The sequence below is a fragment of the Notolepis coatsorum genome (assembly GCF_963971535.1).
Source record: "Notolepis coatsorum genome assembly, chromosome: 9".
Taxonomy (NCBI): domain Eukaryota; kingdom Metazoa; phylum Chordata; class Actinopteri; order Aulopiformes; family Paralepididae; genus Notolepis; species Notolepis coatsorum.
This window is the reverse complement of record NC_140173.1, coordinates 43,110,997-43,131,921: the sequence shown is the minus strand read 5'-3', so window position 1 is coordinate 43,131,921 and position 20,925 is coordinate 43,110,997. Positions and strand designations below refer to the sequence as shown.

Sequence of the window (20,925 nt, the reverse complement as noted above, 5' to 3'; positions counted from 1 at the left end):
ATTTCGTTTTGGATGTTGTTGGACATCCAGTTGTCTCTCTTTTGGAGCCAATTCTTCAACTCGGGATCAGACTCGGTGCACACTCTTTCCATCATGAGCTGCCATAACACCCCATCCCTATTTGCATCACCCCTCAGTGGAAGCCCCTGACGCCCGAGGGGGGGTATAGGGGAACAGACTGAGTTAACTCTTCAATACCTGATGCTGAGCCTGTCATCTCTGTCTCTCTCTGACGTTTATCAGATTTAGTGGGACTGTCACTGGGACCGGCGGGACGTTTCGAAAATAAATCTGATATTTTTCTTTTCTGCAAGTGAGACATTCTGTGCTAGCAAAGTCTGACTACTAGCTAAAATCGACTGACTGCGCAAGCACTGTATCACAGTAGATCAGTGGTTCGTGGCGCGTGGGAAGGGCGGGAGACGGGAGGTGAATACAATTAGTTGTTTCACCTGTCATTCAATCAGTCTGTGACAGTCTGTCATCACTAAAAAATCTACTCTGCTGCAATCTTGTCAGTTTTACACGTATGATTGTGTAGGAACAGTAGTGTAACGAATGAATGAAAACTTTATTTAACAGATTGGAGAATGGCTACAATACAGTACGGCTCAATACAAATGCAGTTATGTGAATAGAAAGGGATTCCACTCAGTGATGGGCATTTGCCTGATAAAATGTATTCATTTAATGTCGTCGCTGCCGGGAGGAAAGGCATGCTGCATGTTTTCAATTCATTAAATACAACGGATACTTTTTGCAAGGGTTTACTGACTGTCATACAAATAATCAACCAACTACATACTGTAACTTTTCAGTGCACGTTCTTATTTACATTGTGACAACAGCCTTGTGAGCTCCCGCACACAGACATGATGGAATTCAAGTTTGTATTGATCACATATAGGCAGGCTACACATGGCGTATAGGCTACATCATACATGGCAGTGAGATTCATTGTTCTTGTATATGCTCTCGTATTATTGTTTATATAGGCTACCCAATACCGACATCAAAATAGATTGTATGCATCTACAAATCATATGCAGCAGGTAGAGAATTGACGGGAAATCCATCGCGATTTGGAATAAAATTGAGGAGTATTAATCGAACAGAACGGAAAAAGGCAGTCATATTCCATCACGGCCTTTATTAGTTAATATGGTCTTTAAGTTAATAGATATCATATCTGACATCACCGTACGTATACATGTCTGTCAGCCTGTCACGTATTTCTCCATAACACGCTTCCCTCGGCTTAGTCCACTTTTCCACATTTCATGGGGGTGTTCCATTACCGTATATGGTTAATTACGGGCGGTGCTATATGCAAATACTTAAAATCGTGTACGAGCGTGGAGTGTAGAACCTAATGGTATTTTTAAACGCGGAGGAGCGTAGGACCCGTGTACGCACGGTTGATAAATCCGGATATTTATTTTTTTTGTATTTAATTTTTTTATTATTTTTTAAACAAACATATAAACAAACATGACAACACGCGATAAGATATACAAGCATTATTAACAGTGCACATCCAATGAAATCACCATTTAGTTAAATGTCTTATACAGGATATACCCCTAATACCTGCTATCTAATACCCTACACACATATGCTCTAGCTCGTACCCCCCCCCCTCCCGGACCCCCCATTGGATAATCCATCCATTATCCCTCGCTCCTAACCAGACACTACCATTATATGCTAGCTTTTATTCTCTCCACCAAAAGCATTATTAACAGTGCACATCCAATGAAATCACCATTTAGTTAAATGTCTTATACAGGATATACCCCTAATACCTGCTATCTAATACCCTACACACATATGCTCTAGCTCGTACCCCCCCCCTCCCGGACCCCCCATTGGATAATCCATCCATTATCCCTCGCTCCTAACCAGACACTACCATTATATGCTAGCTTTTATTCTCTCCACCACTTCTACACCTGTACACACATTCTAAATTATTTTCTTAAGTACTAAAATAGAACACTTTCTAAGAATTGTTGATAAATGAGGGCCCAGGACATTTACAACAAGCGTTGCAGAGCCAAGGCTAAGAGAATAATCAAAGACTCTAGTCACCCAAACAACTGCCTCTTTGAACTGCTGTGGTCAGGCAAGCGATACCGGAGTCTCATGGCCAGTACAGAGAGACTCAGAAGGAGCTTCTATCCCCAGGCCATCAGGATTGATTGATTGGTTTTTATTGTGAGTAAAATACAGCATCCAAGGGATAAAAACATGAGAAAGTGCAAGCACTTATTTCCACCGTGGACCCTGATTTTGGACATGGACAGACATCATAAAATATAGAGCATCATAATAAAACATAGATCATCGTAATAAAAACATAGAGCATCATAATAAAACATATAGTAACCCCATAAAACATAGCCTGTATTTCACTTCTACATATGCTATCAAGAGACTATAGACTGATACATCCTACCCTCTCCTTCCTAGACGTGGCTACTCTATAATTCACTGGCTAGCCGTTTCTTTGTGGCACGTCTAAAGCTTCCCCCCTCTGGAAGCTTGTTCCACTCCAATGCCGCAGAATATAAAAAATTATTTGTGCCCATTAGTGAGTTGAATTTTGGCAGAATAAAATCAGTACTGCTCCTTCTAGTGCTCAATGACAATGACACTACAGTACAACCCATCATCTACACTCACAGCATTGATTGATTGATTGATTGATTGATTGATTGATTGATTGATTGATTGAAAATTGTATTAACAGATTGCAGAATGGGTACAGTACAGTACAGCTCAATACATACAATTGTTAAGGGGATGCAGACCAGAGAAAGACTTTCGTCTTGTTTACATCAGGGTCCCCCATTTTCAATTCATCATAACATATATGACATACATGACATACAGATAGACAGCACTGCTACATTTATGCATTTATGACATACCAGCTATGCAAATACAGTACTGTTTGTGATACGAAAAGAGTCCAGAAAAGAGAGTATATACATTTGACATAGAAACTGTACATTGGAGGAGGTTGGGGGGGGGGGGGGGGGGGGGGGTTGGGTAGGAGGAGTGGGTGGGGGACACTGTACAACTGAACAAGCAAAACTGTACATTGGAATATTGAATATTGACAAGACCATACTTGGTCATTTACTGTACATTGGGGGGGGGGGGGGGGGGGTTGTGTTAGGACATTTACAGGGGCCAGTTTAGAATTACAGTCTCCCGTAGGTGTTTTTTGAGAGTGTTTTTGAAAGTGGGTAGTGATTCACATTCCTTTACAGCTTTGGGTAGGGCGTTCCACATTGATGTGGCATAATTGCGAAACGTGTTTAGTCCCTTGTTTGAGCCGAATCTGGGTTTAACATGATTTGTGGAGCTCCCTCTGGTGTTGTGATCGTGGTATTCACTGACCTTTGGGAAGTATTTTGACATGTACATGGGTACCTTGGTCGTGTAGTGTATCTTGTAGACCAGGCCCATTGCAAGTTGCTGTACTCTGTTGTCTACTCTAAGCCATCCTACAGTAGGTTGTCAAAGTGGGCAGGGGTGAGGTGGGTTCTAGGAGTAAGGTCAAGCAGTAGTCTGACCAGTTTGTTTTGAGATGTTTGTAATTTTGTTTTTAGCGCCTTTGAGGTGCTTTGGTACCATGAGGTGCATGCATAGTCGTAGTACCCTTGAATGAGTGCTCCTGCCAGAGTCTTCAGGGTATTCTTGTTTACCAGTGAGGAGATCCGGTACAAGAATCGTGTTCGTTGGTTGACCTTTTTTATTACATTGGATGCCATTTTGTCACAGGAAAGATTTGCCTCTAGGATGGAACCCAGGTAGGTAATATCTTCTTTCCTTGTGACAATATTGTCACCCACTGTAACTGAGAAGCCGTCGGTCTTGCTGAGTTTGTTATTTGAACCGAAGAGAATGGACTCTGTTGCCCATGTGTAATGCTAGTTTGTTATCAGCGAGCCATATGCAGATTTTGCCTAGTTCCGAGCTGAGGGTTTTTTCAACCTGTAACTTGTTCTTGTCAGAGACCACCGTGAGCGGCACGGTGGTGTAGTGGTTAAACACTGTCGCCTCACAGCAAGAAGGTCCAGGGTTCGATTCCCGCTTGGGGACCAGGTTTCCATGTTGCCAGGTACCCAGGTGGGGTATCTCCCAGGCCTTTCTGTGTGGAGTTTGCATGTTCTCCCCGTGCTCGCAAGGGTTTCCCCCCCGATAAGATAAACCCAATGGAAAAACATGCACAACAACAAGATCGCTAATGCTGTGGCGTCCTTGACGAAGACGGACAGGAGCACTTGGATTGGTCCCCTGGCGCGGCTCACGTTGCGCCTGTCTGCTCCCGGCTGCCCTTGGGGGGGAAGGACGACGGGATGGGTTAATCGCAGAGACGAACCGCATACATGCATCGCATGTATGCCGATTAATGACCTCTGAGCAGGTCCTAAATTATAAATTATAACATCCACACGTACACACTCACTTTAAATAAACACTCACCTTAACACCCACTTTACTCACTTTAGACACTTTAACACACTTTATATTTATTAGTAAATATATTTGCACTACAATTCATACCTCATTGCACCTTACCCTAAGTTTGTACCTCATCCCGTTATTGCATTGTACCTCACTGTTACTCTTTTTACTCTGTAATGTATATTGTATACATATTGACTGAACACTTTATTTTACGTACTTTTTACTTTTTCTATTTTATAATTATCTATTTTTATCTATTACACTCCCAGGGGCTCATACAGAAAAAAACATTTCATGATAAAGTATTCTGTATTTTACTATGACAATTAATAAACAAACTTGAAACTTGAGTATCATCGATCGCCAAGGCTGGCGGTTACAGAATCTCAACAAACAAGAAATATACATAACATAAAACAGGGTAGGTGTGAGATCAGACTATCCAGGCTAAAAAAGCCCAGTTTAAAAGCTAAAAGGCCTGGTACACAGGTAGGTTTTTAACCTGTATTTAAAGGCAGAAGGGGAGGGAGGCCGTTCCACAGCTTTGGGGCAGCGACTGCAAAGGCACCATCGCCATTAGTCTTCAGCCTAGATGGAGGGACCACCAGGAGAAAGTGACTGGAGGACCTACAGTAAGATATCTAAGAGACCTAGGAGAAACGTGGGGGGAGGAGAGGTCCATTAAATAAGAGGGAGCTTAAAATGGATCCTGTACTGGACTGGGAGCCAGTAAAGAGAAGCAATAGAAAGTGGATTGTCTATTTATGTGACTATGATGTATTATACTATGCTATTTATTAGCATTAGTGGACTGGTGTTCATCCCCCACTGTGGTTATGTCTCCCTCAGGACATCTTCACTGTAGATGAGGCCATCCCAAACTCCTTCCGCGGTTGGATCCTCTGTCTGCTAGGCGTGCTGGGAACACTCTTCGTCATCTGCCTGGCCACGCCCTTATTCACCATCATCATCGTCCCCTTGGCTGTCGTCTATTTCTTCGTCCAGGTGAGTAGGAGGAGGTCGGAGGGGATGGTTACTAATGAGGTACTTATATTATGCTTAGTAACATGGGTCTCTCAGTCCCTCCACTCTGCAGTAAACACTTTATCCAAGTGTGGAGTTATCTCTCCTGATTGGATAAAGTGGGAACAGGATACCAGGACATGTATTTTGTGTTTACTGCAGAGCAGGAGGGATTGGGAGGCGTGATTTTTTAATGTAATAATAATAATGCAGGACGCTCTCTTATTGGCTAGCCCGCGTACAGCGAATACCCTCTCTGATTGGTTTAGCTCCGAAGGGCTCTTCCGCCTTGTACATATTCTCTGCTTCGAAGTGGTTATGCTTTGGCCCTCTTTTGAAGTGGGTTATGCTTAGAGTTTATCTTTAGAGCAGGTTGATGGACCACCAGCCCTGATTCCAAACTCTAAGCATAACCCACTTCGAAAGAGGGCCAAAGCATAACCACTTCGAAGCAGAGAATATATATGTACAAGGCGGACATTTCTATCCCAGAGCCCTTTGGAGCTAAACCAATCAGAGAGGGTCTTGACTCTTCGCTGTACGCGGGCTAGCCAATCAGAGAGCGTCTTCGCAAACTGCGGCTACGAAAAGAAATCACGCGACTGGGAGACCCATGTTACTGACCAAACACTCTATATCAGTGATGGCCGTCGGAGTGTAGAGCTATTAAAATAATTACAGCGCCTTTAAATATGCAGCGTGAGAGCATCTTGGATATCTATAAAGAATTGCCAGGGGGTTGTTGGAGACAGATATCCAATTTGCAAAACATATGGCGAAAAGTGATGCAGCCAAAGAGTCCAACACGTCTAACCCTATAACAACACTGCACCTCCTCGGGTCAGGAGCAATACTCCTGCTGCATGTTAACTTCATGCAGCACTAAGGTGGACGGCGGACATTTTGAATACTTTTTTCCCTCCTCATTCAGGACATAATTTGAATGAGATTGAAAATCTTTTTTTTATCCACTTTTTCTCCCATTTTCTATTTTTCTCCCATCCCAATTTTCATATCGTCCAATTAAACCCTCCCCTGTCTTCGAACGTTGTTTCTTGCCTCCCACAAGCCGGCTGCAATGTGGACTAAGTCATACATAGCACGAGTCCCCTCCGATACTCGAGGTAACAGCCGTCGCATCTTTTCACCTGCGCGGCTCGATCTTTCAGCGTTGGGGGTCTGGGCTTTGGAGGGGCCCCGCCCCCGTCGCTTCTTGATTCTACTGCGCAGGCGCACCAACCGACCTGTAGGAGTCGCTGTCCACAACGCCCGATCCCCACCCTTCAGTTTCCCTCCTGTCAGGATGGAGGTAGGTGAGTTCCAATTGTTGTAGGCAATCACAGAGACGGAGAAGGTATACTCTTGAACAGGTTCGACTTTAATAGTAAAGAACACAAAGAGTAATACTAGGATACTATGCCAAGGCAAGAGAACGAGAGAATTAGATAATGGAGCTTAGTGGTGGTCCAGAACAGGAACCGCCTGCGTTATCTCCAAACGCCTATAGTGAAGACCTGACAAATGACAAGCAGAGGAAAGGAATGTTATATAGCCACCAAATACCAACATTCCACACACACCCCCGTGACAGCCAATCAGAAGCCAACCCCTAATTGACAGCACTAAATGACAGGGAAAACAAGTGACAGTAACCAAGTGACAGATGACAGAGAAGGTGGGAGGTTCCCGACCGTAGTCAAGAACCAGAATCGTAACAGTACCCTCCCCCGACGAACGGCACCAGACGTTCACCTGGGGGCCTCGGGATTCAGCCGCCGGAAATCATCGATCAGGCTGGGATCTAAAATATCCCTTTGAGGCACCCAAGAACGCTCTTCTATCCCGTACCCCTGCCAATCCACCAAGAACTGAAACCCCCTACCCCTCCGCCTACAACCCAGTATCCTCTGCACCGTGTAAATGGGCTGACCACCCATAAACCGAGGCGGAGGAACCGTAGGCAGTGGCGGGGCCAAGGGCGATGAGAGGAACGGCTTCAACAGGGACACATGAAACGTCGGATGAACCCTCATAGAACTCGGAAGCCGTAGCCTGTAAGCCACAGGATTCACCCGACGTACCACCTTAAAGGGTCCTATAAAGCGAGGAGCCAGCTTCCTGGATTCCACCCGGAGAGGGAGATCCCGGGTGGAAAGCCAAACCCGCTGCCCAGGACGGTAAACCGGAGCCGGACGACGCTTGCGGTTAGCCTGCCGCTGGGTACTAACCGAAACCTTCTGCAGCGTCGCCCGGACCCGCTTCCACGTCCTGCGGCAGCGAGCCACATGTGCCTGGGCCGAGGGCACCTCCGCCTCCTGCTTCTGCTCGGGAAACAAAGGAGGTTGAAAACCATACTGACACTGAAAGGGAGACATACCGGTAGAGGAGGAGAGGAGGGTATTATGCGCGTACTCAGCCCATGCCAACCTCCTACTCCACGTTGCCGGGCAACCGGCAATGTAACATCTCAAGACCCCCTCCAGGTCCTGGTTGACGCGCTCCGTCTGCCCGTTCGACTGCGGATGAAACCCAGACGAAAGGCTGACGGAGGCGCAGAGACCGGCGGCAAACGCCTTCCAGAACCTGGAAGCGAACTGAGGACCCCGGTCCGACACGATATCCACCGGAAGCCCGTGGACCCGAAAGACATGCTGTATCACCAGATCAGCAGTCTCCCGGGCCGATGGAAGCTTGGGGAGAGGAACAAAATGAGCCGCCTTCGAGAACCGGTCCACCACCACCAAAATGGCGGTGAACCCGTCCGAAAGGGGGAGGCCAGAAATAAAGTCCAGGGATATGTGCGACCAGGGCCGTTTAGGAATAGGAAGTGGCCAGAGGAGACCTGCCGGTGCACGGCGAGAGGTCTTACTGCGCGCGCACATCGGGCAGGCCGCCACAAAGGAACGCGTATCCCCCTCCACTGTCGGCCACCAGAACCTCCTACGGATAAATTCCAGGGTCCTGGTGGCCCCAGGGTGGCTGGTGAGGGATGAGGCATGTGCCCACTGCAGCAAACGTGAGCGTGCCACCTTGGGCACATACGACCGCCCCGGAGGGCCCCCGCCAGGATCGGGCTCCCGCGTCAGCGCCGACCTTACCACCTTATCTATGCCCCAAGACACGGGTGCCAAAATCAAGGCCGGTGGAATAATGGGATGGGGCTGCTCCTCCCGGCCAGGAAGATCAAACTGGCGCGATAACGCGTCGGGTTTGATATTCTTGGACCCGGGTCTATAGGAGATGGTAAATCGAAATCGTGTGAAGAATAACGGCCACCTGGCCTGGCGAGCGTTAAGGCGTTTAGCCCCTTGGATGTAAGCCAAGTTCTTATGATCGGTCCAAACAATGAAAGGATGTGCCGCCCCCTCCAACCAATGTCTCCATTCCTCCAGTGCCAATTTGATAGCCAACAACTCCCGATTACCCACGTCGTAGTTGCGCTCGGCTGATGACAGACGGCGAGAAAAAAAAGCACACGGGTGCACTTTCCCATCCTTTAAGCACCTCTGAGAGAGCACCCCCCCCCACAGCGATGTCAGAGGCATCCACCTCCACAATGAACGGAACCTCTGCATCGTGGCGGATCAATACAGGAGCGGATGTAAACCGACGCTTGAGATCGCAGAAGGCCGACTCTGCCCTAGGCGACCATTCAAAGCCAGGGAGAGAGGCCTTAGTGAGAGCTGTTAACGGATTGGCTAAGGCGCTAAAGTTGCGAATAAAGCGCCTGTAAAAATTTGCAAAGCCCAAAAACCGTTGTAACCCCTTGAGCGACGAAGGCTGTGGCCAGTCCAAGACTGCACTCACCTTGGCCGAATCCATGCGTAGATCACCCTTCGTCAACACAAAGCCCAGGAAGGAAACGGTATCAGTGTGAAACACACACTTCTCAGCCTTAACGAATAGTTGATGCTCGAGGAGACGGTCTAGCACCTCCCGAACATGCAGTTGGTGTTGCACCATATCGCGAGAAAGAATTAGGATATCATCTAGGTAAACAAACACCGACACCCCAATCAAGTCTCGCAGCACGTCGTTAACCAGGGCTTGGAAGACTGCCGGAGCATTAGCCAAACCAAAGGGCATGACCAAATACTCATAGTGACCATTGGGTGTATTAAATGCAGTCTTCCACTCGTCTCCTTCTCTAATCCTGACCAGATTGTATGCATTACGTAAGTCAAGTTTAGAAAAGACCTGTGCCCCCTGTAAGCACTCAAAGGCGTGTCCATGAGAGGTAAAGGATATTGGTTCTTGATGGAAACGTCATTCAATCCCCTATAATCAATGCACGGGCGCTGATCCCCATCTTTTTTGTCAACAAAGAAGAAACCAGCGCCGGCCGGGGATGTGGAAGGACGTATGTGCCCCGCAAGCAATGCCTCCTCAATGTAGGTGTTCATGGCCAAGGTCTCGGGGCGTGAGAGAGAGAACATTCGCCCATGAGGCGGGGAGGTACCGGGTAGAAGATTAATGGGACAGTCGTATGATCTATGAGGCGGTAGTGCTTTAGCACGCGTCTTGCTAAAGACGTCCGCCAGGTCCCAATAGATCTCAGGAATCCCTATCAAATCGGGATTAGAGGGTGGAACAGAATCTGCGACGCTCCCCACCACCCTGGAGAGAGAAGAAGGAGAAAAAAGAGAAGAGGGGAAGGGAGACAAGGGAGTGGACAAACTCTCGCCGACGACCGACTTCACGTCGACCTCCGTTGAGAGCTTGCCCGTGCTCCAATTAATATTCCGTACACATGAAGACAACCAGGGATGACCCAACACCATAACAGAGTAGGGGGAGACAATAACAAATAATTGCACCCACTCCCACCCCCCACCCGCCACCCGGATGTGCATAGGGACAGTACGTTGTGTGACGCTCCCACTGCCCAGGGGCTGACCGTCCAGGGCGTAGGAATGGGAACCCCCAACTCTTCTACCGGGATTCCCCATTCTCTCACCAACCCCAAGTGAATGAAATTGCCCGCCGCCCCTGAGTCAATGAGAGCCTTCGTTCCCCTAACGTTACCCCCACAGTTAACCGCCACCTCCAGTAATGTACGTGAGTCAGATGGTAGTGCTGGGGTGAGCCCACCTGCTGGCGCCCTATCGAGGCCCGGCGGAGCACCTCCCCTTCCCGACTGGCGCCGAGTTGAGCCAGCCTGTTCCCGACAGCTGCTGAAACGATGACCGGTCCGGCCGCACCGGAAGCAGCGTCGCTCCTCGATGAAGCGCCGCCGCTCGTCGTCTGAGAGCGACAGCGCCCCAAGCTGCATGGATTCATCACCCAGTGGCCCACTCGTGTAATGCGGGAAGATGTCAACAACAGGAGGAGAAAGGACACGTACCTGGGTAGTATCTTCACACTCCCTCTCTCTCTCCCGATGTCGGTTGTCCATCCGTATGGCGGTGTTGATGAGCGTTTCCAGCTGCTCAGGGATCTCACGCACGGAGAACTCGTCTCGCATCCGTGCGGAGAGTCCCTTGAGAAATAGGACCACACAAGGAATTTCCGGCCAAGCTGCCTCCCGAGCCACGATCCGAAATTCGATGGCGTATTCTGAGACTGTGCGGGAGCCCTGCCGGCAAGCGAGAAGCCGCCCACCAGCCTCGAAGACCGAGAGTACTCGGGAAGTGTCGAATACCCTTCTCAACTCCCTGGTGAAGTCGTCCACACAGTCGCAGAGAGGCGAACCGCTCTCTAATTCGGCCGTAGCCCAGGAGAGTGCTTGACCGGTGATAATATATGCGACTTGTGCTCTGGAAGAGGGGAATGAGCGTGGCTGCAGCTGGAACACAAGTGAGCACTGGGTGATGAACTCCCTGCATCCCTCCGGTGCTCCCGCATAGCGGCCTGGTGCGGGTAGCCGTGGCTCCTGGTTCCGATCCTGGTGCCCAAGAGCTCCCCGACTCTCCTCGGTGTTGAACGTGGTGTTGAACGCCGCCTCTCCTGCCGCCGTCTCACCCACCGTCGTCCTTACCCCCGCCACCTCGACTTGTGCCTGCCGGGCTGTGCTGAGCGCCGACTGCGCCGTCTCCTGCGACGCGCTGACGATCCCGCCCAGCCGAACCAACTCGGCGCTGACCAGATGTTGGTGTTCCTCCATGCGCTCCTGTGCACTCTTCTGTGCCTGGAGCATCTCCATGATTGCCTCCATGGAACTCTGATGGTCAGGTCTTCTGTCAGGATGGAGGTAGGTGAGTTCCAATTGTTGTAGGCAATCACAGAGACGGAGAAGGTATACTCTTGAACAGGTTCGACTTTAATGGTAAAGAACACAAAGAGTAATACTAGGATACTATGCCAAGGCAAGAGAACGAGAGAATTAGATAATGGAGCTTAGTGGTGGTCCAGAACAGGAACCGCCCGCGTTATCTCCGAACGCCTATAGTGAAGACCTGACAAATGACAAGCAGAGGAAAGGAATGTTATATAGCCACCAAATACCAACATTCCACACACACCCCCGTGACAGCCAATCAGAAGCCAACCCCTAATTGACAGCACTAAATGACAGGGAAAACAAGTGACAGTAACCAAGTGACAGATGACAGAGAAGGTGGGAGGTTCCCGACCGTAGTCAAGAACCAGAATCGTAACACCCTCCTCGTAATACGGCCAATGTGTATTACTGTGGACGACCAGCTAAACTGAAAGCAATGTGGAGAGCGGGGCTCGAACAGGAAGCATCCTGTTCGAGCCTAGTCTCCAGCATTCGTTGCGAGCGCCTTGCCCACTGCGCCACATAGCCGCCCTCAATGAGATTGAAAATCTATTGAATTTGTTTTTGTTGCAATTTGTGTTTGAGGTTGACCCATGTAAGTTTGGGTCCTGGGGAAACACTAAATTTCTCTTTTGGGTCTCGAGCTGAAAAGGTTTGGGAAGCCCTGGTATAGGCTGGTTTAGGCTGGTATAGGCTGGTTTAGGCTGGTATAGGCTGGTATAGGCTGGTTTAGGCTATTGTTACTTTCCTTTCCATCTTTCTGACACAGTTCAGCTTCAGCATGTAAAGCATGTTATGTGTTTTGTGCCCTGATCAGGCGCTCCTAGTGTGATGTGTCATGTCTAGCTGTAGTTCCCTGTCGTGGTTTTGTAGTCCGTATCGTTTTCCCCTTCAGGTGTACCCATTTGTAATCAACCTAGGTGTGTCTCGTTTCGTCATTCCCTCATGTATAAGTATTCTGTCTTCCCCTTTGTCTGGTGCTGATCCCGTCTGTGCAGTATGTGTTCTTGTTTGTCGTTACGTTATGTTTCCTTTGTTCAATCATGGTAATTATTAATAAAATATTCTTTGTTGATTACTTTGGCTACCGTCTACTTATTATGTTACATTGACCCGACATCGAGCTTTCTAATTGTCAATGGTAACGTAATACACATGCATTGTTCTTCGGTCTCTCTGCTCATTAGCGTTTCTACGTGGCGACGTCCAGGCAGTTACGTCGCCTGGACTCGGTGTCTCGTTCTCCTATATACTCCCACTTTGGAGAGACGGTCTCAGGGCTGTCTGTGATCAGGGCCTATGGGCACCAGGAGAGGTTCCTCAAGCACAACGAGTGCACCATCGATGAGAACCTCAAGAGTGTCTACCCATGGATAGTCTCCAACAGGTTGGAATACACACACACAAACACACTTGCAAGCGTGTATATGTGTAACGGATGGTATCGTGAAGCGCAATCACAAAGGGCTGGGGTGAGTAGAGGTGCTATGGGTTAAACTCACTCTCATCCTCAAAAGACAACATAGACACGTTACAAAGCAGTGAGTTCACTTCTTGGTATAGCGGTCTGTGTTGTTGCCCGTGGCGTGGGGTTCGAAACTCCCTCTGGGCATCGAAGTTTAAGGTGACGATGTGACAACCGTTACATATGCACAACACACACACTCTTACATATGCACACACACACACACACGCACACACTATCTCTCTCTCTCATACTCACACACACGCTCTCTCTCATACTCACACACAATAATAATAATAATGAATTGCATTTATATAGCATTTTTCTAGACACTCAAAGCGCTTTACAATGTAGGGTGGGAATTGCCCCCTTCACTCACACACACACACACACACACACACACACACACACACACACACACACACACACACACACACACACACACACACACACACACACACACACACACACACACACACACACACACACACACACACACACACACACACACACACACACACACACACACACACACACACACACACACACACACACACACACACACACACACACACACACACACACACACACACACACACACACACACACACACACACACACACACACACACACACACACACACACACACACACACACACACACACACACACACACACACACACACACACACACACACACACACACACACACACACACTAAGGCTGAGCCCGAACCCTATTTTTTGGGTTCGAACGTTCGCCAGGGTTTATCGAACGAACGAACGTTTTTAAAAAAAAATTTATAAATTTTTTTTTAATACATTTTTTTTTTCATTTTTTTAATAATAATTTTTTTTTTATTGTATTATTATAGATCCTACGGAGGGCGGCATTGCATAGTCTATTGGTGAAAAACATGTTGTTTACAGTGGTGGCTGTTCATGTAAACATGTAATTAAACAAAGCACTCAGAAGAAAATAAACAAGCTACTGAATCAAAGTATGATAAACAATAGCCCTTGCAGTCACGTAAGGGGCTAGATAAACAAATGCATTAGTTTATTACGTTATATAGTTAGTGTTACACGTTCAATAACTGGTATTCACTCTTGGTCGACGGGGAGGGGAGCCGGGAGGAGAGGCGCACGCCTCGGCTCAACAGACCCGTCCACCGTCTACCACGGAACGGCCGGGCTCCCAACACGCCTGCAGCCCGTTCGCCCTACCACCGTTCCGAGGTAGACGGTGGACCGTGCGCCTGCTGTTGTTTCCAACGCAACCACCTCCCGCCATGAAGCTCGCGCTCCGTGGCCGAAAAAGGATGGTATTATGATCCTTCTGCAGGTTCACCTACGGAAACCTTGTTACCGATTACTTCCTCGTATGCTACGGTAAGTCTGTTGAGGCTTGCCGATTGGTGGTAACAGCAGAGGCGGGTGCAAGCGGTGTGACGTAATTGGCAGAATCGCCTGTCAATCAAAATAGAGCTCTGGTTGAGAAATAGTATCCCGCTGCAGCCCGGCAGACCATACTGGTTGAGCCGAGCGCCTCGCATTCACATCACCTCAACCCCGTGCGCATCCTTTATTTATTTTTTTACCGAACGTTCGAACCTATTAATTAAAGTCAGAATGTCAGCGTAACGAACGAACGTTCGAGCGTTCGAACGTTCGGGCTCAGCCTTAACACACACACACACACACACACACACACACACACACACACACACACACACACACACACACACACACACACACACACACACACACACTTTCTCTCTCTCACACACACACTTTCACACATATACACACACAAACAAACACACATACAGTCCTACAACTACTGTCTTTCTCACACACACAATTGCACACACATATAAACGGTTGTTTTGTTTTATCCATGACACTGATCTATCTGTGCGTGTGTGTGTGCGGGGGTGCACTTATTCATGTGTAACATTACATGTATGTCCGCGTGTGTGTGTGTGTGTGTGTGTGTGTGTGTGTGTGTGTGTGTGTGTGTGTGTGTGTGTGTGTGTGTGTGTGTGTGTGTGTGTGTGTGTGTGTGTGTGTGTGTGTGTGTGTGTGTGTGTGTGTGTGTGTGTGTGTGTGTGTGTGTGTGTGTGTGTGTGTTTTAGATGGCTGGCCATCCGTCTGGAGTTTCTGGGGAACCTGGTGGTGTTTTTCTCGGCTCTGTTGGCGGTCATCTCCAGGGAGTCTCTCGACAGTGGTCTGGTCGGCCTGTCCATATCGTACGCTCTTAACGTCAGTCCTCAACTCACTCATCATCATCACACACTAGGGCTGTCCCTGACTAAGGATTTGGATAGTCGACTATGATTGGCCGAAATTAGCCGATATTCGACTATTAGTCGACTATGAAAAAAAATATATAGAATTTCTTTTTTATTTAAATGTTTTTTTATTTTAATTTTTATCTTTCCATTTGGGCTGTGGGGGTGCTTAATGTCTGAAGGAGTCGACGGAAGGCTTCTTGTCCTCTGCAAAAGCATGCAATTGGTCCACTGATGGATACATCTTGATATTTGTCTAGTCTAGTGTGTTCATTAGATGGGTGAAATCCTCTTTCAGTGCCTCTGTTCCTGTTTTCTTAGGCAGTTAGCCTCGGGTATGCGTGCCATTAGCGTTAGCCACGCTTCTAGGCCTCTTTTCTTTTGGAAAGAATGATAAAAAAAATTTAAAATAAAAACAATTATAATATATATATATTTATATATATATATATTTTTTGTATTCGACTAAGAGGTTGGCAGTCGACTACAGCTCCTTTCAATCGATTAGTCGACTATTCGACTAATAGGGGTCAGCCCTATCACACACACGAGAGAGAGAGAGAGAGAGAGAGAGAGAGAGAGAGAGAGAGAGAGAGAGAGAGAGAGAGAGAGAGATTCTCTGTGACCTTTGCAGTACTACATCGCAATATATTGAAATATAGTACATGGCTTATTCTTTACAGCAGCTCAAAGGAATACATTTAAGTGGGTGCGTGAGAGAGAGGACGACCTGTAAATGGTGCATTTATATAACTCTTATATCCAAAGCACTTTACAATTTGTTCCTCACATTCTACCCATTCACTCACACATTCACACCGATGGCGGAGGCGACCATGCAAGGAGCCAACCAGCTCATCTGGAGCAGTTCGGGGTTAAGTCTTTTGCTCAAGGAGTAAGGACATTTTGACGCGCTTCCCTGTGTTGGTTGGAGTTTGGTAGCTTATTATTGAGTGCATTTCTCCAGACTTCTCTTGGCAAAGCCTAAGGTGTGGCCAGCAGTAGCAACCCCTCCCCTGTCCTCCCAAAAAAATAAATATATATTTATATTTATACAAATGACAATACCAACCTTTTGCCTAGAGGTCACTGTCTTACGACATTACAGATTCTACCTTTCGAATTTTCAATGGAGGACATTTACTTTTACCAGAGTACTATTTTATCTGGGTATTGCTAGTTGTACTAACGGTATGGTATTTCCCATTACTAACATATAGGCCCCATGAAATAAAAATAGATGTTTATGTTCTTTTAACACCTATGGCTTGCACTGATTGTCACTTATACGCCAGTATCTGTCCCAGCAATGACAAACAAGTCGTTTTGTAGGTATTTTTAATGGTATTTTAGAGTTTGTAATTTCCTGGAAAACGATAAAACATTGAGTCATCCTGCACACAGGGGCATATACTAATTTTGCGTCCAATGAAATGCTTTACGGCACATTGTAACTGCTAGCACTCAGCCTCTCTCTTACAGTAGCATGCAACGGCCCACATGTGGGCCCTCTTGAGGACGATTTTCCCACTGGCACGTTGGCGACCTTTAGCGGCTCGGGTGTGCATATGTTGCCTGTTGATTGCCCTTTCAGGTGACAAAATCCGCTCAGCGGTTCTCGAGTTACATGCCGATATGTGAGGTGTGCACCAAAGTACACAGCAGAGTCAGATTACCACCCCCAACTCCCAGGGCTCTAGCTCCGTCAATCATCTGGCGATCTTGAAGATTATTGGACAGGGTTGTAGCCAATGAGTGTGGCTTTCCAATGATACCCCACATGGGGATGTACGAATCTGGAATCTAGGTGAAAAGTCACAAGCGAAAACAGGAAGAGAAAAAACGCTGAATGAATTGAAGTCTATGAGGAAAAGGAAACCAGGAATGCTACAACAAATCACAGCACTGAAACTGCCCTTACTAAAATAGTTAGCGACCTCAGGCTAAACTCTGATGCTGGCAAAGTCTCAATTCTTGTCCTATTGGACCTTAGTGCAGCGTTTGATACGATTGACCATAATATCCTGATCAGTCGTCTTGAAAGACTGGTTGGTTTTTCCGGTCATGTACTGAATTGGCTCAGAACATACATTAAGGGGAGAAAGTTCTATGTTAAGCTTGGAGACAACGTATCAGAGAAACATGACAGCAACTTTGGAGTTGCACAAGGAAGCTGCCTTGGTCCATTACTCTTCTCGCTATATATTCTGCCCCTCGGGGACATCATTAGAGCCCACAATGTATGCTTCCATAGTTATGCTGATGATACACAACTATATATCTCCGCAGAACCAAATAACACTACAGCCATACAGTTGATTACAAACTGTCTTTTAACAATAAATAAGTGGATGAACAATAACTTCCTAAAATTAAACAAAAGCAAGACCGAAATCCTATTGATCGGCCCAAAAGCTAAAAGGGATGTGCTGTGTGGAAACCTGGGGAGTCTGTCATCCTATGTAAAGACTGAGGTTACAAGCCTAGGTGTCATTTTGGACTCAGACCTGACCTTTAAGTCCCATATTAATAAGGCCATGAAAACCAAAATCGCTTCTAATCACTCATTTCTGAACCGATTTTTATGAAATTTGGACATGTACTACACAAGACTTCATATGTGTCTTTTCAGCCATACCAATTTTTGGGGAAATACTACTTCTGGACTACTAACTACTACAGAAAAACGTGTAACAAGTTTTTCTACAACTCAAGTTCAGACATGTTACTCTATTTCATTAGCACTAAAAGTGAATTTTCATTATTGTATCAGAAACTTCAGAATGTCATCTTTCAAAAGAGACCAGGCTCATGCATAAGTATAAAGTATAGTATTTTGGTTTGCAAAAAAAGTATGCAGTCCTAAAAAACTAAAACTAAAATGACCACTTAACCACTAACTTTTAACCTGTTAAGAGGTTTTACCTAAATTTAACAAATGTTCAAACTCAGCTTGCTAGCTAATGTTACTAATGTTGTGTTACTAATGTTGCGTAACATTGCTAACGTACGTTGCTCACATTGCCAATCAATATCCACGACAAGTCCCTCCCTAGCTTCCTGTTTTTACAGGAAACACATAAATACTGTATGTGGAATCAAATAGCATTCTGCTGGCCGTTTCATGGTGACTTTAAGTAAAATAACTATGTAGCCTACTTGTTTCACCAGCTTGCAGGGACATGTCCTACAGTATCACATTAGATTTGTATATGGACAATCCTTACACTCCTCCTCCCGACCCTATAGGTCAGCGGTTCCCAAACTTTTTTGGCCGTGCACCCCCTGTCACCTCCCGACCTATCTGACGCACCCCCGAATGGGTTTGTTAGAAAAAATTGTTGCTGGTTTCCGTGCACAGATGAAGCACACCTGTGTCAGACACGCCCGAGACATTATTGTTTATTATTATTACGTACGTTTTTTATTAAAACGTTTCTTGAATTTCATGATTTACACAGTGAAAATCCACATTTGAAATAATGTATATTAGTTATAATTATTAGGCATAAAAAAAAATATTGTTTGGTTCCTGTTGGTTGTCAGTTAAGGCCATGAGTATGTAGGGAATTTATTTTATTTTATTTTTTATTTTATCTCTTCCCACGGCGACTATGGATAGGGAATTTCTTTATTTAATTAAAATGTTCATGACAACATGGATGCATGTACTCTGCCAGCATGTTTAATATCCATAATACTAAAGGTTTGACTACGATTTTTATGAAATTTTATTGTAAATTATTATTATTACTATAGGTGACTGAACTAATGTAGACATGAACACACTCCTCCTATAGATGACTGAACTAATGTAGACATGAACACACTCCTCCTATAGGTGACTGAACTAATGTAGACATGAACACACTCCTCCTATAGGTGACTGAACTAATGTAGACATGAACACACTCCTCCTCCTATAGGTGACTGAACTAATGTAGACAGGAACACACTCCTCCTATAGGTGACTGAACTAATGTAGACATGAACACACTCCTCCTCCTATAGGTGACTGAACTAATGTAGACATGAACACACTCCTCCTCCTATAGGTGACTGAACTAATGTAGACATGAACACACTCCTCCTATAGGTGACTGAACTAATGTAGACATGAACACACTCCTCCTATAGGTGACTGAACTAATGTAGACATGAACACACTCCTCCTATAGGTGACTGAATTAATGTAGACATGAACACACTCCTCCTCCTATAGGTGACTGAACTAATGTAGACATGAACACACTCCTCCTATAGGTGACTGAACTAATGTAGACAGGAACACACTCCTGCTGCTATAGGTGACTGAACTAATGTAGACATGAACACACTCCTCCTATAGGTGACTGAACTAATGTAGACATGAACACACTCCTCCTATAGGTGACTGAACTAATGTAGACATGAACACACTCCTCCTCCTATAGGTGACTGAACTAATGTAGACATGAATACACTCCTCCTCCTATAGGTGACTGAACTAATGTAGACATGAACACACTCCTCCTCCTATAGGTGACTGAACTAATGTAGACATGAACACACTCCTCCTCCTATAGGTGACTGAACTAATGTAGACATGAACACACTCCTCCTCCTATAGGTGACTGAACTAATGTAGACATGAACACACTCCTGCTATAGGTGACTGAACTAATGTAGACATGAACACACTCCTCCTATAGGTGACTGAACTAATGTAGACATGAACACACTCCTCCTATAGGTGACTGAACTAATGTAGACATGAACACACTCCTCCTCCTATAGGTGACTGAACTAATGTAGACATGAACACACTCCTCCTATAGGTGACTGAACTAATGTAGACATGAACACACTCCTCCTCCTATAGGTGACTGAACTAATGTAGACATGAACACACTCCTCCTCCTATAGGTGACTGAACTAATGTAGACATGAACACACTCCTCCTCCTATAGGTGACTGAACTAATGTAGACATGAACACACTCCTCCTCCTATAGGTGACTGAACTAATGTAGACATGAAAACACTCCTCCTCCTCCTCCTCCAATAGGTGACCCAGACTCTCAACTGGCTGGTGAGGATGACGTCTGAGCTGGAGACCAACATTGTAGCTGTGGAGAGAGTCAGCGAGTATGCAGAGTTGGAGAACGAGGTGAGTCAATGGAGAGAAGAGATTCCTTCATCATGCTTCTGAGCAGAGCCAAATTAAGAATTATGATGTAGGCCCTGGGACTATTGTCATCGTTAGCCCCTTTCACCTTTTACCATCTGTCCGTCCCCTCTATCTATCTGTCCGTTCTATCTATTGTGACAAACTCTGGATGTTATGAGCTGTCACCAGATTGGAATTAATTAAATGCTCATGACACGAAGTAGAAGGAAGTTTAACAGTAGTTTTATACTCTTAAGCACTAGCCATATTATTTTCAGAAAATTCGCCAAAAAAT

At 46.1% G+C, this 20,925-nt stretch overlaps 1 protein-coding gene across 1 annotated transcript in view; it reads left to right on the top strand.

Annotated features, from left to right (window-relative positions):
* Positions 1–20,925, top strand: part of abcc2 (ATP binding cassette subfamily C member 2) — a gene marked incomplete at its 3' end in the record, with an annotated part of 254,616 nt that overhangs the window by 204,035 nt on the left and 29,656 nt on the right. The window contains exons 24-27 of the mRNA XM_084321278.1: positions 5,332–5,487; positions 12,913–13,112; positions 15,327–15,453; positions 20,529–20,630. Of these exons, the coding sequence (XP_084177404.1) occupies positions 5,332–5,487; positions 12,913–13,112; positions 15,327–15,453; positions 20,529–20,630 (585 nt within the window). The remainder of the gene's footprint in view (positions 1–5,331; positions 5,488–12,912; positions 13,113–15,326; positions 15,454–20,528; positions 20,631–20,925) is intronic.